This window comes from Dendrobates tinctorius, unplaced genomic scaffold, assembly GCF_039654945.1.
Source record: "Dendrobates tinctorius isolate UK_male_01 unplaced genomic scaffold, ASM3965494v1 ptg000162l, whole genome shotgun sequence".
NCBI lineage: Eukaryota > Metazoa > Chordata > Amphibia > Anura > Dendrobatidae > Dendrobates > Dendrobates tinctorius.
In genome coordinates this window covers 64,900,765-64,918,200 of record NW_027361829.1, presented here as the reverse complement: position 1 = coordinate 64,918,200, position 17,436 = coordinate 64,900,765, and the positions used below count along the sequence as shown (strand labels likewise).

General features: G+C 47.6%; 1 protein-coding gene across 2 annotated transcripts in view; it reads right to left on the bottom strand.

Annotated features, from left to right (window-relative positions):
• Positions 1 to 327: 327 nt before the first annotated feature.
• The window catches only part of CUL1 (cullin 1), a 122,919-nt gene continuing 105,810 nt past the window's right edge, over positions 328 to 17,436 (bottom strand). For both annotated transcript variants that reach the window (XM_073550058.1, XM_073550057.1), the window contains exons 17-22: positions 9,952 to 10,044; positions 8,562 to 8,609; positions 8,027 to 8,109; positions 6,779 to 6,884; positions 5,121 to 5,234; positions 328 to 892 (exon numbers count right to left, since the gene is read on the bottom strand). In XM_073550058.1, the coding sequence (XP_073406159.1) occupies positions 812 to 892; positions 5,121 to 5,234; positions 6,779 to 6,884; positions 8,027 to 8,109; positions 8,562 to 8,609; positions 9,952 to 10,044 (525 nt within the window). In that variant the 3' untranslated portion in view covers positions 328 to 811. The remainder of the gene's footprint in view (positions 893 to 5,120; positions 5,235 to 6,778; positions 6,885 to 8,026; positions 8,110 to 8,561; positions 8,610 to 9,951; positions 10,045 to 17,436) is intronic.

The window sequence follows — 17,436 nt, the reverse complement described above, 5'->3', positions numbered from 1 at the left end:
AGCGTTGGGAGTCCCAGAACTGTACACCTGTCCCTAGTGTCCTTAGCTCCCAGCACCTTTATTTCCACATTTGCACTTCTTGCCCATCCCTGGGTAGGTGACCTGTATATGGGCACCGGCTGTTTTGCTCTGTTCATTATGTAAGCCTGTCTCCTCTGACTCAGCCATGATGGAGAAGGGGGCTGGCTTGGCTGATGAAGGTGGTCTCTCTCTTGAAGGAAAAATTCTCAGCCCTTATTAGACAACTTAAAAAAAAAAAAAAAAAAAAAAAAAAAAAAAAAATGATACCCAGTCTCGTCAGTCCAACCAAAACTGACAGAGATTGGGTGTATTTCATCGGTTTTATTCATACACACATAAAAAAAAATTAAACACACTATACAAATGGTTTTCATAGCAGATTACATTAGGTCCATTCATACTCATTGTGCTGCCAATATAACTAGAGCTTAGTTCCATTGACATTGTTGCTCGTACAGCCAAGATGTACTGATTTAAAAAGATAGGAGTGGTAGCATGCAAACATCCGTTCTGTTTGGGTACAGGCTACCCTCAGTTCTTAAATTAAAGCGCACTGGTGTCCATATATTCATATTTACATGCTTGAAACGGTGTCAGTCCCGAGGCTGGCGTTTGGGCATCCTTTTTTGATTCCGGTGTGATTAAAAAGTGTTGGACCAGGTGGCAGCATATCAGCTCCTATGAAGTTCCTGCGTCACCATTCTTTCCATCACACATCTGCAGAGTGTCACACAATGACATTTAACCAAACAGGCAATTTCTAAATATATGTATAAAATTTTCTTTTCATTCAAGCCAGATAACTGTAGGTGTCCTTTTCTCCATCCACACGCTCTAGATACTCCTTCTCTATTAGGATGTCAATACATTTCTGGGGAAAAAAAAAAAAAATAGTCAGAAGCTAAAATTTACAAAGTTACCAACATTCTATACATTTCTGGGCATCTTTGAAACCACAAATAGATGCAGCACAGCAACATATCTTTATCTCCACAAGGTGGCACTGCCATGGTAGTGTGTACAGATGACAGTATATCACAGCGCGGTGTCTACTTTGTATTTTGGATCATTCTCTTCAGTGATCAGCCAGTGGGTTTTACAACTAGTTTCATGAGTCTGGATTTCCAAGTTGAAGGTAGAGGGCCTCGCTGACCATCTAGCAAATGCCAGATAAGCCAGTCTGGCTATGTGCTGCATTGGCCCACAACACTTAAAAAGGGGTATTCCCATCTCCAAGATACTAATATTAGAAAACACCTCCAATTACAAATGTAGTATAGTTCTGCTGATAAGCTAAGTTGCTTAACCCCATGTGCAGGGTATTCCAGTAGCTTAGGTATCCATGGTTGCGACCACTAAGCCTGACGTCACTATGAGTGGTCGTAACCATGGATACCAAGTTACTGCACATGGGGTAAGTGACATAGCTAATCAGAAGAACTATACTACTTTTCTAACTAAAGGCATTTGTGACTATTAGAATTACACCTACTACATTTTGGGATATGATCTTGGGAGATGGGAATACCTCTAACTACATCCTTGTCCTCAGATCACATATACTGTTAACAATTGTAGGAGGAAAAAAATGTTGTGGTATCACACAGCTGAATAATAAAAAACAATTCTTTATTTCACACCATCATAAAAACGTGTAGGTATATCCACAAATGGGTAAAAACAGAGTCACATTCTTACGCGTTTCTGGCTATCAGCCCTTACTGTTTTGATCCAATTGTGGATATATCTACACGTTTTTAAGATGGTGTGAAATAAAGAAGAATTGTTTTTTTTATTATTCAGCTGTGTGATCCCACAACTTTTTTTTCCTCTCATTGTGATCCGACGATCAGACGGAATTTTTTGGATCACTGCTGGCAAATTCAAGGCTACCAGGCACATTGACACGGTGAGGCATTCCGTTTTCCCTGTATTTTTTTCTGTTGTTAACAACTGTAGTAGATCAGTGGGCTACAACTTGCAACAGGTTGCCACCACGCAGGAGCTACAGGTGACGCAAAGACATCACTTCAGATGGGCCAGAAACTACAAGGAAAAGTAGCAGAAATGCTCATCTGCTATGAATGCCGACCACAGGGCAGTGCTCATAGCAGATTGGCCATGACAACCATGGAGGTCTCCTGCAGACCCCGGGGTTGTCATGCCAATCCATCTCTGTGATCATCTGACATGTCGCGATCATGTTATGTTATATTTCGCTGTCAGAGATTGACAGTGGCATTTAACCCGATAACAGCCGCGAGTGGATCGTGATGCTACATGCAGCTGTTAGGGGCAAATGATCAGCTGTCATGTGCCTGAAAACATACGGGCTCAGTGCCAGACCCCACATCAAACAGAGGGAGGCGACCTATGACAAATAGGGGTGTAGGGGTTAACAGTTGTGGTTGATGTGTTAACGGCACATGATAGCTGATTAAATCAGTCATGTGTGGGGAACAATGTGGGCCCGGTGTGCGACCCTGCATTAAAGGCAGGGACACGACTACCGATGTACACGTACATCAAAGATTGCGAAGGGGTTAAAGGCTACAATCTACAGAACTGTGTTTTAGTAAACGAGTGAGAATTCCCCGTTGGGTAACACTGCTGGAGTGCCAACTGCAAAAAGTCTGACATAGCGAATCACACAATTTTATTTTTTCCTATGGATTCTTAATAGGTGGTCGTTGGCTGAGCTGATCTTCAATATATACGCTATTATCGCACGATGAGCAATGTTTACTTCGAGGCACACGTGTCAGAATACATTTTATGCATCCAACTTTATGTGGGCCGAATACGATCACACAGGCGATCCCCAAGTGTTGCGGTTGATTAACAGCCGCGAATCATGCAGCCGCGGGGACTCAAACATGTCATCTGAGCACGCCGACGTCACTCGGATAACACCTTATCACAGCATGCTCGCTCAGCACACATGTCAGACATGTGCTTCCTAAACACGTCCGCTTTTCTGTCATCTGAGCACGTCGACGTCACTCCGATAACACCTTATCACAGCACGCTCGCTCAGCACACACGTCAGACATGTGCTTCCTAAACACGTCCGCTTTTCTGTCATCTGAGCACGCCGACGTCACTCCGATAACACCTTATCACAGCACGCTCGCTCAGCACACACGTCAGACACGTGCTTCCTAAACACGTCCGCTTTTCTGTCATCTGAGCACGCCGACGTCACTCCGATAACACCTTATCACAGCACGCTCGCTCAGCACACACGTCAGACACGTGCTTCCTAAACACGTCCGCTTTTCTGTCATCTGAGCACGCCGACGTCACTCGGATAACACCTTATCACAGCACGCTCGCTCAGCACACACGTCAGACATGTGCTTCCTAAACACGTCCGCTTTTCTGTCATCTGAGCACGCCGACGTCACTCGGATAACACCTTATCACAGCACGCTCGCTCAGCACACACGTCAGACATGTGCTTCCTAAACACGTCCGCTTTTCTGTCATCTGAGCACGCCGACGTCACTCGGATAACATCTTATCACAGCACGCTCGCTCAGCACACACGTCAGACATGTGCTTCCTAAACACGTCCGCTTTTCTGTCATCTGAGCACGCCGACGTCACTCTGATAACACCTTATCACAGCACGCTCGCTCAGCACACACGTCAGACATGTGCTTCCTAAACACGTCCGCTTTTCTGTCATCTGAGCACGCCGACGTCACTCGGATAACACCTTATAACAGCACGCTCGCTCAGCACACACGTCAGACATGTGCTTCCTAAACACGTCCGCTTTTCTATCATCTGAGCACGCCGACGTCACTCGGATAACACCTTATCACAGCACGCTCGCTCAGCACACACGTCAGACATGTGCTTCCTAAACACGTCCGCTTTTCTATCATCTGAGCACGCCGACGTCACTCGGATAACACCTTATCACAGCACGCTCGCTCAGCACACACGTCAGACACGTGCTTCCTAAACACGTCCGCTTTTCTGTCATCTGAGCACGCCGACGTCACTCGGATAACACCTTATCACAGCACGCTCGCTCAGCACACACGTCAGACATGTGCTTCCTAAACACGTCCGCTTTTCTATCATCTGAGCACGCCGACGTCACTCGGATAACACCTTATCACAGCACGCTCGCTCAGCACACACGTCAGACATGTGCTTCCTAAACACGTCCGCTTTTCTATCATCTGAGCACGCCGACGTCACTCGGATAACACCTTATCACAGCACGCTCGCTCAGCACACACGTCAGACACGTGCTTCCTAAACACGTCCGCTTTTCTGTCATCTGAGCACGCCGACGTCACTCGGATAACATCTTATCACAGCACGCTCGCTCAGCACACACGTCAGACATGTGCTTCCTAAACACGTCCGCTTTTCTGTCATCTGAGCATGCCGACGTCACTCGGATAACATCTTATCACAGCACGCTCGCTCAGCACACACGTCAGACATGTGCTTCCTAAACACGTCCGCTTTTCTGTCATCTGAGCACGCCGACGTCACTCGGATAACACCTTATCACAGCACGCTCGCTCAGCACACACGTCAGACATGTGCTTCCTAAACACGTCCGCTTTTCTGTCATCTGAGCACGCCGTCACTCGGATAACACCTTATCACAGCATGCTCGCTCAGCACACACGTCAGACATGTGCTTCCTAAACACGTCCGCTTTTCAATATCACTTACAGCTCATTACAGGAATAGAAATGGAGTGAGCATTCTAGAATAACCTGGTTCTTTCACACGTGGTTATAAAGGCGGACTGCACGGCTAGGGCCTGGATTTATACATCTGAGGCAATGGTAGTGAATGAAAAACCTGCGCTCGATGATTAATAGACATGCTTTTCTTCACTGTGTATGTAATGCATACAACACAACAGATACCATTTTTGCAAACAGCAGTAATAACATAGCCCTATGGATTTCTAAAGGTTGGTCTTGCCAGATGGCAGAAGGCACAGATATCCAAGAGATCAGGTAAGCTAAAGAGCAGTCATAATTTCAGCTTCCTCATAATCACACTCATGGATTACACCCCCCAGTGTTTCTAGGGGAAACTGATCATTGCACCCAACTCACTTTGATAACAGGAACACGTGGTTTGAATCTTGAGGACAACTGGGTCAAAACTTCTCCAAGGAGCTGCTGGTGTTTAAGGACCTTCCTCATCTTCATAATTCTTACAATGGCAGCCTACATGAAAACACATGAAAAACAAAGCAAGTGAAAAAAAATGAGCAACATTCTAACATACCAGGGTTAAGAATAGAAATTAAGGGGGAAAAAACAAAACAAAACAAAAAAAGGCAACTGTTCATTACAGAGGTATTCCTAACTTTAGGATCATATCCCTGTAGTAGGTGTATTATTAGCAAATACCTCCAATTAGAACTGTAATATAGTTCTTCTGATGAGCCATGTCACTTACTCCATGTGTACGCATTGCAGCAGCTTAGCCATATCTCCATGGTTACAACCACTCATATAATGACCGTAGTTAGTGTTCGTAACCGTGGATACCAAAAGTTACTGCAATGCACTGCACACTGGGTAAGCAACACAGCAAATCAGAAGAACTATACTACAGTTGTAATTGGAGGTAATTGCAAATATTACACCTACTACATTTTGGGATAGTATCTTGGAGATGACAAGTTCCCTTCAAAGGGGCATGTCCATGGGGGAACGTTATCTGGTCAGCAGGCAGAATTGTCGAGCAATAGGAGCTGATCAGATTGCTATACATTTTTGTAGGAAAAGTGTCAGAGAAGTGACTACATGATCCCCTCTGCCTGCTGCACTCTATTGTGCTTATGTCATGTAAGAGGCATGAAGGACTGCCGCATGAATATGTGTATTGTTGTGGCTCATTCTGTGCTTCTTCACAGCTTTTTTTTTTATAAACATAATGAGCCATGACAGTACACATACTCATTCTGCGCTGTCACAGCTCTTATGTGACATAAGCACATCAGTATATAACAGCAGGGGGCGCGAGAGGCAGAGGGAACATCAGATACACAGCCACATATAAGCCATGGTCAGGGAGATGCCTTGCATTAGGAGCAAGAAGCCAGCCATGCCCCCTGGTCTGTGATGTAGAAGCCCAAAAGGAAGGGGGAGCTGCCAGGAGCAACGTCAGTGCCGAGAGGACACGAGGAGATGCTGTGAAATCACATGAAGAAGCATATAAGAACAGTAAGGATAGGGGTCTAGATCGTTTTTTTGATACACATCTTCATCTCCCCGTACTACCCCTGGTCCTGTCTCTTATCCATCTTCTAAAGAAGCAGAACTGTTTGTAGAGGGTGAGGACAATGCCTTCACAGACATACTGATTGGGGTTCACAATCTGGACTCCCTATGGGGACAGTGATGATAATGTCTGTAAAGCGCTGTGGAATTAATGGCGCCTTATAAGTGAGTAACAAATACATACCAGCACACTGTCTGCTGTTAAGAAGCAGTCACAGCAATGAGAAAGTAACCCAACCACTGATCTTTGGATTGCCTCGTATATTAAATGCCATGATTTGGGTTTATCCGCAGACCTGTTGAAAGTCACCCACACTCTGGAAGGTACAGGACCAGGGGCGGACATAAAATTGGTGCATGCCGTGAAGCCGCACAGAGGGGCCCCACCTCCACCTCTAATGCCAATGGGTCACATAAAGAGGTGCATTATTGGACTGCACAGGGACCCCCTTCTGTCTGTGCGCCCCTGGACAGGACATTACCTGGATAAGCAGCTTGCGATCTTCCTCAATGTTTTTGTGCGTTGTCTCTTGCTCCTGTTTCTGCTCTGTTTTCATGGGGACATTAATGTTCACTCTAAGCTTTTTACTGCAGAAAAAAAGAAAATAATTCCTTCTCACTTCTTTTCAGCTTAAGTGAGTTAACATTCTACAAACTCATCTACAAAAAACAGAAGAAATACTGCAGAAGGTAATTACCCTCCCCCATAAAGGGTTGTGTTTCCAAACAGTCCGACATGCACAGGAGGCGACAGACTAAAGACGGAGGTATAACAGAGGTGCAGAATAGCGCATTATCCGGGCCGTCCATGTCAGACTAGGTTCACACTAGTACACTGACGCACGCTGAGCATGTTGTCACGGTTTCTATTGGAATCACCAAAAAACAGGACTCTAACAGGAAACGTGACGGACTCCTTGTGTGGGCACTGTCTGGCCTCTGCCCTGGCAATATTTCCCTTTTCAGACAGGTGAAAATATGAGGATTGCCCAATGTTGTGCTCAGCACATTGTACATATTAGTGAGAACCTAGCGCTTCTAGTCAAGTTTATATTTGTATGTCTGCAGACATAAGTCATAAGCATCAGACTTCAATAGTCAAGTGCTAGAGTGTGCCATCATAGAACTGAAATAATAATTCTTTTTTAAATAACGTACCATATATTCTCGTGTATAAGCAGACCCCCCTAATTTTGCCACAAAAAAACTGGGAAAACTTATTGACTCATGTATAAGCCGAGGGTTAATGGTGGTCCAAGAAAATGCTCCAAAGATAAACCCCCCCTATGCTGCTGCACAAGGGTTAATGCTGCCCCACTGACTAAGTCATCGCGTCCTCTGCTGAACATCACAGCAGGAGGACCCGGAAACACAACGGTGCACGGCGATGGGACAGGTGAATATTGCTCTGCCCTGTCATACTCACCCCCTCCTGGCACACGGTCTGCTCTGCAGCCCCTGTTTCTCCCTCGATCGTCTTCTTCCTGCGTTCAGCGGTCACATGGTACCGCTCATTAAAACACATGAATATGCGCCAGGAGGGGCGAGTATGGTCTCTTATACCGCCGCCCACCCCCAGTATATGACTCACGTATAAGCCGAGAGGGAGGACTTTCAGACCAAAAAAAGGGGCTGAAAATCTCGGCTTATACGCAAGTATAAACGGTATGTTTTTGGGAATGGAAAGAGTGCTGAGCAGCACATCACAGTGGTACCCTATGTGAACATACTTTTTATAGCCCAGGTACAGCTTTATTAATATGTCCGGTCGCAGCTCCACTTCATCCACATTTGCGTTTTCATCTTCTAAAACCTACAGTTTTGAGAACATGTGATCAAATTTTGTATTAAAAAGGCAAAAATTCACAAAAACGTACTGAACACTGAAACATATCCAAAATTCGTCAGCACTCTATTAAAAGCGATATCGAGATTCAAAGATGGGATTGATATATTTGGCCCAAACGCAGCTTGGCCGCACTGTGGGCAGGAAGCGCCATCTTTGTGTAACATGGGGCCGTTTCTATAACGTATAGAACTTGCTCCTTACATTTTATTCCGCTTACTACATCAAGTGCAAAAATTATTTCTCCTTATCTTACATGGAATCCAAGATTAAAAAAGTGCTTAAAAAGCAGAATAAAATACATCACTGATTTATACACCAATATACACTTAATACTCAACTTCATGTAACAATACAGGGATTTTCTCCATTTACATATTTTCCAAATTTTTTATGTTAAAAACTTGTTGTTGACTCACCAGTAACTTTGACTTCAATAATATTTGTAGAACTTGCACCAAAATGTCCTGTAAAAGTGACATCTTTAAGTGTTAGGCTTTGTAGAGACAAGATACAAATAATGAAGAGACATTAACTTCCACGTGCATCACAGCTTTCCCATGAAAGCACACAGGCGGTTGTCACACTACAACTCCCAGCATTCCCTGACAGCTACAAGATGTCTGGTGGCTGTCCAGGCATGTTGGACATTTCCCCACACCCGAGTGCCGTAGCGTGCCCATTCCAGGATGACCGTGTACTGTGCCGGTAGTAATCATGTTATTACATTTCTATGCATGGGATTTTCAATGCTGCAATAAAAACATAGCGCTCTGACCTACAGATAAATTACAACAAAATGTGTCATGATCCCTCAGTGGTGGAGCCTTTTTATTGGCTGTGTGCTAAGAACATAAAGGGGTTATCAAGCCTCATGATAAAAGTCTGCAGTCACTATTTGACTGCTGAACTGTGAGAGTAGAAGGCACACTGTCACAATTCCCCGTGTTTGTATCATGTGGTGTCTAGACTCCACCTACTGCGCGCAGCATGCGACAGCAAGAGCCCCATACACCGTCACCGCACTCAGACCAGAAAAATCCTGGAACTGAATTCTGCAAATACAGACTGCCATATGCACCCATCTTATAGTATTAGTCTATATCACCGGTCACTCATATGAATGACATAGCATGCCAAGTACAGCAGACCGTCCTCCGCATGGGACTCTATGAAGGAAATCTGCTGGATGCCAGCGTTAGAATAAATAAATTATCACTTCCAATGAAGGAGCACTGTAATGTTCTAGATAAACACCACAAATGTGGTTCCTAATCAGGTAAAGAAAAAAAAATATATATATCAGTACAACAGGTGGGAGTTCCCGATGAATCTGTGTACAGTCAGAGACTGTATAAGGTCTTCCCTGTAAGGGTACGTGCCCACGGTCTTCCCTGTAAGGGTACGTGCCCACGGTCAGGAAATGCTGTGGGTTTGATGCTGCGTATTTATGCAGAGATGATACAGCGTAGTAGATGGGATTTCTAGAAATTCATGTCCACGATGCGTGTATGTGAGCCTGCGAATTACCCACGGAAACTGACATGCTGCGCAGGTTTTCGAGCCGCAGCACGTCAATCTCTCTTGCTGATAAGCTAATCTCCGCAGATATGTCAACAATAGAATGTATCTGGATGCGGTAAACCTGCATGGTTCAGTGAACTCATGTGGATTTATCTGTGGGATTAGAACGCTGCGTCCAAAGCGCTGCTACTGCCTGATCAGGGGAACGTACCCTCTTGGTTAGTAGAGTACATGTGAACTTCCTATACCAAAAGAACTAAAGCCTAAAATTGATGAAAATTGTACCATTTTGATCTGTGTGCTGTCTGTTAGCTGCTGTACTGTGTAGGCATCTTCTGTATTATACTGGAGGAGGATCGCCATCTGGAACGTTGAGGCCTAAAATCCAAACAAAAGCAAATGGAAAACTTCACATATCAGAACAGATACTGAATCACGAAGGTGGAGTTGAAAAGGGAATCTGTCAGCAGATTTTTACTATGTAATCTGAAGGACTGGCACTCGCGTGAGCAGTTGGCAATGACCCGCTTGTCAAAGGAGGGGGCATGGTCTGCCAAAAGACAATGTACACAGAGCTGTGGTGTGGGAGGGGGCAGCTTTCTGAGCTCTGCTACATCTGAGAACTGTGGCACAACTTCTGTACTCGGTAATCTAAATGATACATCCAGGGCTGTGGCATTAGAGTTTATTTTGGTGGAGTCGGAATAAAATGGTCAGATTCCTAAAATATATAAGTTGGGTACAGGATGTGCTGTAAGTGTTTTCATAATAATTAAGGAAAGTTATGTAATGTCCTATAAATGTCTGTTCTGTTCCTGATCTAAGAATCTCGGCTTTTAGTTTAGATAAACCTGCGCCGCACTTTATGCACATGTTGAGTAGTGACCAGGGCTGTGGAGTTGGGGAAATTGAGGAGTGGAGGGTCTGGCTTGCCGAATCCACAGGCCTGTATACATTGCTGGAATCAGGCTCACTTGCCCTATATTAAGCTTCTCTGAGATTAAATCGTAGAAACCTGCTGACTGATTCCCGTTAAAGCCTTGTGGACACATTGAATATTTACAGCGTTTTTTCCAGTATTGTTTTGGTGTATAAGGGTACGTGCACACGCTGCGGATATATCCGCGCAGATTTTGCAAAATCCGCAGGTCAAAAGACCTGCGGATTAGCCTGCGGTTTTGCCCTGCGGTTTATCACCTCTACAATGGAGGAGATGGTAAACCGCAGCAGAATCCGCAGAAAGAATTGACATGTCAATTCTTTCTGCGGATTAGAAACCGCAGCAAATCCGCTTGGAAAAATCTGCACCGTCTGCATTGCGGTTTCCATTTCCCATAGGATATTATGGTACTGTACACCGCAGCAGGAACTGCTGCAGATCCGCAGGACCAAAACCGCTGCGGATCCGCAGTAGAATCCGCAGCGTGTGCGCACACCCTAACAATGCAGCGTTTTACAGTGTCAGCAAAATAAACAAATAAGCTTTCTACAATCTCATGTGCGGGTGTTGCTTCATTTCCTTGCATATTTTAACCATCACTGCATTGTTCAGATCTGCAGCATGTCAGCGCTTTTCATCCAAATGAATGCATAGAAAAAAAAAAAGGCACCACATTGAACGCTGTGTTTTTCCTGCCAAGAGATGTGTTTTTAGAGTAGAAAGGTCTGCTACAAATACTCAATGTTTGCAGATACCCTAAGATAAAGCTGAAAGCAAAACCACCATGTGTTATTAGCGGATTGTGGGGTGTGTATCACAGATTTCACCTTTACATTGAAAAGTTTCTGCAAACTTAAGAGTATGCTTTAAATATGAAGCTCAAATTTGCACGACATCTTGGGCTACGTTAAGTTTGCTTAAAAAAAGGGGGATTTTTGGTACTTACCGTAAAATCTCTTTATGGGAGCCTTCAGTGGGGGACACAGGTTATCATGGGTGTATGCTGCTGTCGCTAGGAGGCTGACACTAAGCAAATAAGAGTTAGCTCCTCCCCAGCAGTATACACCTACCGACAGGCCCAAATTACCTCAGTTGGTGCTAAAGCAGTATAAGGAGCTACTATAAGAAACTCAACCGTAAGAACTCAACCTATGTACCAACCAAACAAGGCACATTAGCCAACACGGTACAACATTAAGGGAAGGTGCTGTCTCCCCAATGAAGGCTCCAAGAAAGTACCAAAAATCCCCCTTTCTTTCTCGCTTCATTGGGGGACACAGGTTACCATGGGATGTCCAAAAGCAGTCCCCAGGGTGGGAAAGAAATGCTGAGAGAAGGGAACTTAGGTCGGCCGGTGTGAGACAACCGCCTGCAGTATCTTCTTGCCTAAGCCTGCATCAGCAGTGGCGTGAGTATCTACCTTGTAGAACCTCACGAAGGTATGGAGTGACGACCAGGTAGCGGGCCTTGCAAAGCCGAAGCCTGTTGACGAACGGCCCAGGAAGCTCCTACAGCCCTGGTAAAGTGAGCCCTCACCCCCGGAGGAGGCTGTTTGTCCTGGGCGCGGTATGCCTCCAGAACCGCTGAACGAATCCAACGAGCAATGGTGGATCTGGAGGCTGGGAACCCTTTCCGATGACTATCTGAGATGAAAAACAGGGAGTCGGACTGATGGAAAGGAGCAGTCCTAGCAAGGTAGATTCAAATTGCCCTGACCAAGTCCAACTTGTACAGGGATCTCTCCAAGGGATGAGTCGGAGAGGGACACAGAGAGGGCAGGACGATGTCCTCATTGATGTGAAAAGCAGAGACCACCTTAGGCAGAAAGGCCGGAACCGGTCTGAGCACTACCTTATCCTGGTGCAAAACCAGGAAAGGGGAACGGCAGGATAATGCTGCCAACTCCGAGACCCTCTGAATAGAAGTGATAGCGACTAGTAAGGCAACCTTCCACGAGAGGAGTGAAAGAGAAATGTCCTGAATCTGCTCGAAAGGCGCATGCTGAAGAGCGCTTAAAACAAGATTCAAATCCCATGGATCGACAGGAGACTGGCAAGGAGGCGCTATGTGAGCAACGCCCTGAAGAAAAGTAGCAAGATCTCTTTGGAAGAGGATAGCTAGAGCGGACACCTGACCCTTTAAGGTACTGAGGGAAAGGCCGGAGACGAGACCCGTCTGCAGAAAACCCAGAACAGAAGGAAGAGAAAAAGTCATAGGAAACACACTGCTGTCCTCACACCACCGAAAAAAGGCTTTCCAACATCTGTGATAGATGAGAGATGATGCCGGCTTCCTTGCCTTAATCATGGTCTGGATGACCTTGTGGGACAAACCTGCGTCTCTAAGGACCGCGGCCTCAATGGCCATGCCATTAAATTCAGAGACTGAGAATTCGGATGGAAGAGGGGCCCCTGCGATAGAAGATACGGATGGTCTGGAAGCCTCCAGGGGATGTCCGAGAGCATGTTTACTAGCTCCGCATACCAGGCCCTTCGTGGCCAATCTGGAGCTACTAACAGAATGGGAACCCCTTCTGCCTTTATCTTTTTCACAATTCTTGGGATCAGGGGAAGAGGTGGGAACAGATAAGGCATGCGAAACTGACCACGGGAATACCAGAGCGTCGCAACCGATGGCCATCGGATCCCGAGACCTGGCTACGCACTGGGGAACCTTGTGGTTTGCTCGAGATGCCATGAGATCGATATCCGGAACGCCCCACCTCAGACAAATTTGGAGAAAGACGTCGGTGTTGAGAGCCCCCTCGCCTGACACGAGCCCTTGACGGCTCAGGAAATCGGCTTCCCAGTTGTCCACTCCTGGAATGTGTAAGGCGGATTTGGTGGGAACATGGCTTTCAGCCCAACGCAGAATCTTTGCCACCTCCAGCATGATCTGCTTGCTGCGAGTTCCGCCTTGGTGGTTTATGTACGCCACGGCCGTGGCGTTGTTCGACTGAATGCGGATCGGCTTCCCCACGAGGATGGGCTGCCAGCGGATGAGGGCAAGAAAGATTGCCCTGATGTCCAAGAGATTGATTGGTAGAAGAGCTTCCTGACCATCCCAGCGGCCCTGTGCTGTGAGGTGGAGAAAAATTGCTCCCCAACCCAGGAGACTGGGTTGGTGATGACCTGCCATTGAATGGGAAGGATCTCCCGCGTAGGACCGAGGTGGGAAGCGTCCACCAGGCTAGGGATTGCCTCACCTTGAGAGGCAGAAGCACTGGGCAGTCCAGGGAGAATGTTGTCTTGTCCCAAGCAGACAGGAGGGCCAGCTGGAGAGGGCGGGAGTGAAATTGGGTATACAGCACTGCTTCGAAGGAAGCAATCATCTTCCCTAGGACCCTCATGCAGAGCTGAATAGGAAGAGGGACCGGGCCCTTTCGGGCTTTGATCTCCTGTCGGAGGGAAATTTTCTTCTTTGGAAGGATGACTCGAGCTTGGCTGGTGTCGAATTCCATGCCCAGAAATACGAGACGCCGAGTTGGGATCAGGGTCGACTTCTCTTTGTTGACTATCCAGCCGAGGCAATGCTGCGTGTCCAGTGTGATCTGGAGGCTGTGATTGCAGTCTCGGCGAGATGGACCATTGATCAGGAGATAGTCGAGATAAGGGATTATAAGAATCCCCTTTGAACGAAGGATGGCCATGACCTTCGTGAAGACTCTGGGGGCGGTTGCCAGACCGAATGGGAGAGCTGTGAACTGGTAATGGCACTCCTGTATGGCAAAACTGAGGAACTTCTGATGCTGCACACAAATAGGAACGTGCAAGTAAGCGTCCTGAATGTCCACAGAGCAAAGGTATTCCCCCGGTTCCATGGGGGCGATCACCGAGCGCAAGGACTCCATTCGAAAACGGCGAACACGAAGGTGACGATTCAACTGCTTGAGGTCCAAGATAGGTGGAAGGGAGCCATCCTTTTTTGGGACTACGAACAGGTTTGAGTAAACCCGGAAAACCGTTCGTGCCAAGGAAAGGGTACGATCACTCCAGAGTTTAGGACAAAAGAGACAGCCTGGGAAAGCCTTGGGGCATGAGAGGGCTGTTTTGGTGGACGAGAAAGGAAGAAACATCCTTTTGGGGACAAAGAAAATTCTATTTTGCAGCCTGATGTGACAACCTCCCTGACCCAGGCGTCATCGACCGCCGCCAACCAAGTTTCCTTGAAAAGAAGCCTGCCTCCCACCCTGGAAAGATTCCCAGGTGGGGGTGACCCGTCATTTAGAGGTAAATCTGTGGCTGCGAGAACAGGAGGGCTTAGAGGGGCGGCTCCTAGACCTTCAGCAAGGGGCAGGTTTGAAGGAAGGTTTCCTTCTTTCTCCCTGAGCGGAAGAATGGTCCTGTTGAGAGGATCCGCCTGAGGAAGAGAAAGGCCGAAAAGGCTGAGGGCCCTTTCTGTTGAAGGGGCATCGTGGCCTGGATTGGGGCAGAGAAGTAGTTTTGCCTCCGGTGGCATCCAAAGTGATTTGGTCTAGTTTGGCCCCAAAGAGTCTGGTGCCCTGGAAAGGTAGGCCAGTGAGATTTTTTGGAAGCCCGATCTGCGTTCCACGCCTTCAACCAAAGGATGCCGCGAATAGCAATAATGTTACTGTTAGCTCTTGCTGTGCAAGCAGCAGCATCCAGGGAGGCGTTCATCAAATATTTACCAGCATGCGCAATTTGATATGCTAAATCTGCTAGCTCCTCTCTGCCTCGACGGAGTATCTTGGCCCAGGCAGATATTGCTTTCTCCACCCATGAGGAGGCAAAGTTAGGGCAAAAGGAAGTGCCTGATGCCTCAAAGGCATGCCTCCTTAATTTTGAGCGTTTGCACAATAGCCGAAAAAAGGCTATCTACCATGTCATGCGTTCTAGAGGTGTGATCTGCGACAGAGTCAGACTCTGACAGAGAGGCTACGTCTGACCCGACATCCGCCTCCAAGGAGTGGGAACAGGCAGAGAGGCCCCCTCGGTGCTGCCTAATCTGAGGAAGAGCTAGACAGAGTTCGCTTCCTAGACCTTTCTCCTGATCTGTCCCTGGGAAGGTCATGGACCGGTGCGTGCGAATCACCGTGAGAGGTGTTCGGAGCACTGGTGGCAGCAGAGAGATGCGGCATACGGTCCAGGACCTGTACCAGGGACTGTAAAATTTTGGTGAGGTCTGAAACTGATTGAGACCTGGCAACGGTCAGCCCTGAAACCAACTGGGACATGGCAACTGCCCACTCAGGAGGTGGGGGGAGTGCTCTCATCCCGGGCGTTCGAGGAGTCCTGAGGCGCCGACATGGTGGAAGGACTGCAGGACGAGCAGAAAGGGGACGGCTGGCCTGAAGCCCACTTTCTCTTACAGCGGGCACAAGCGTAGTGAACTACCGTAGGGATATAGGCAGAGACCCTGCAGAATTGGGCATAGGTAGAGTCTAAGTGAATACTGCAGCAGAACGCTATGGAGGTGATACTGCTGAGGGGAGTTAACAGCCGGTCAGAGTAAGGAAAGAAGAGCCTACCAGACACCCAGTGATGCAGCAGCAGTAGCGCAGGTAACCGAGTCCCCCGCCGGAACACAGATGAGGAGGCTGGTATCTGAGGTCCCAGAGAGAAAAGACGCTACAGGCGCCCAAGATGGAGGCTGTGCACTCTGAGCCACGAGGAGAGCAGGACCGAGGGCAGGGTTGACAACCTAGGCACTTCTAGTATTTGGCCAGACAGGCCGAAAGCACCTAAAAGAAGGGAGCGTGTCCGGCCAGAGAAAGCGGCGTCCAGATAGGCTGGCCCTCCTGTGGGGGCGCGGCCAGCGTGCTATGAAAGTAAAGGGAGTCGGGACATAGGAACAGACAGGGGGGCGTGCCCGGCGCTGGAGAATGAAAGGAAAGGCGCCGATTGGCTGACGCCGGCCAGGAGGCGTGCCCAAGCAGGGGAGAAGAGGCCGTTGATAGTGGGAGAGCCGGAGGAGGCGTGGCCTAACCGGAGAACAACCTGGAGGAAGAGGGCTGTAAGAAAAATGTCGGACAGCGCGTGCTATGGGAAGAAAAGGCGCGGAATTTGAATCTGAATAGAGAAGCAGGGGCTGCAGTGGCTTACTGGTGGGTGCTGCAGGGGCTTAGCGGTGTCGGGGGGGAGGGAGACCTACTACCTGTCTCTTGAATCCAGCTCCTCTTCATAGCTGAGGATGACATCAGGAGCCCTCGGGGAAAAGGGTCCTGGGAAAACAATCCTCCTTCCCGCATCGTGTCCCGACGGCGCAGAAGACGGTGTCAAACAAGAATAAGGGGGAAGGCCACCACCAGTGACCACAGTCTTCCTCTCAGCCCTCTGCGAGGAGAGGGGTGAGGAGGGGAATAGGCAAGGACTGGCCACCGAGAGTCGCCCTGAAACACCCTTACGGGGGACAGGGGACAAAGTCCTGCCAGCGGGCCCGAGAGTAGGCGATGTGGGTGACACCACACTGCTCTCTCTGTCGCTTAAATGTAGGAAAACAGGGTGAGCATTCTGCACCGTTACCCAACGAGCTGTATCTGAAAAATAAAGATGAAAAGATTAATAACACACACAACCTGTAAAGAAAAAATACTGCGGATCTGGTGTTAGATCCAGGTCCGCCTCCTTCAGACACTAAGCAAAAACTGAGGTAATTTGGGCCTGTCGCGGTAGGTGTATACTGCTGGGGAGGAGCTAACTTTATTTGCATAGTGTCAGCCTCCTAGCGACAGCAGCATACACCCATGGTAACCTGTGTCCCCCAATGAAGAGAGAAAGAAAAGCAGGTTTTGTTTCGTTTTTGTTACCCTTTTTTTCCTGCGTTTTTCTCAGTGTACATTTGTCTCTTGCGCATGCAGATAAGAGTTTTGT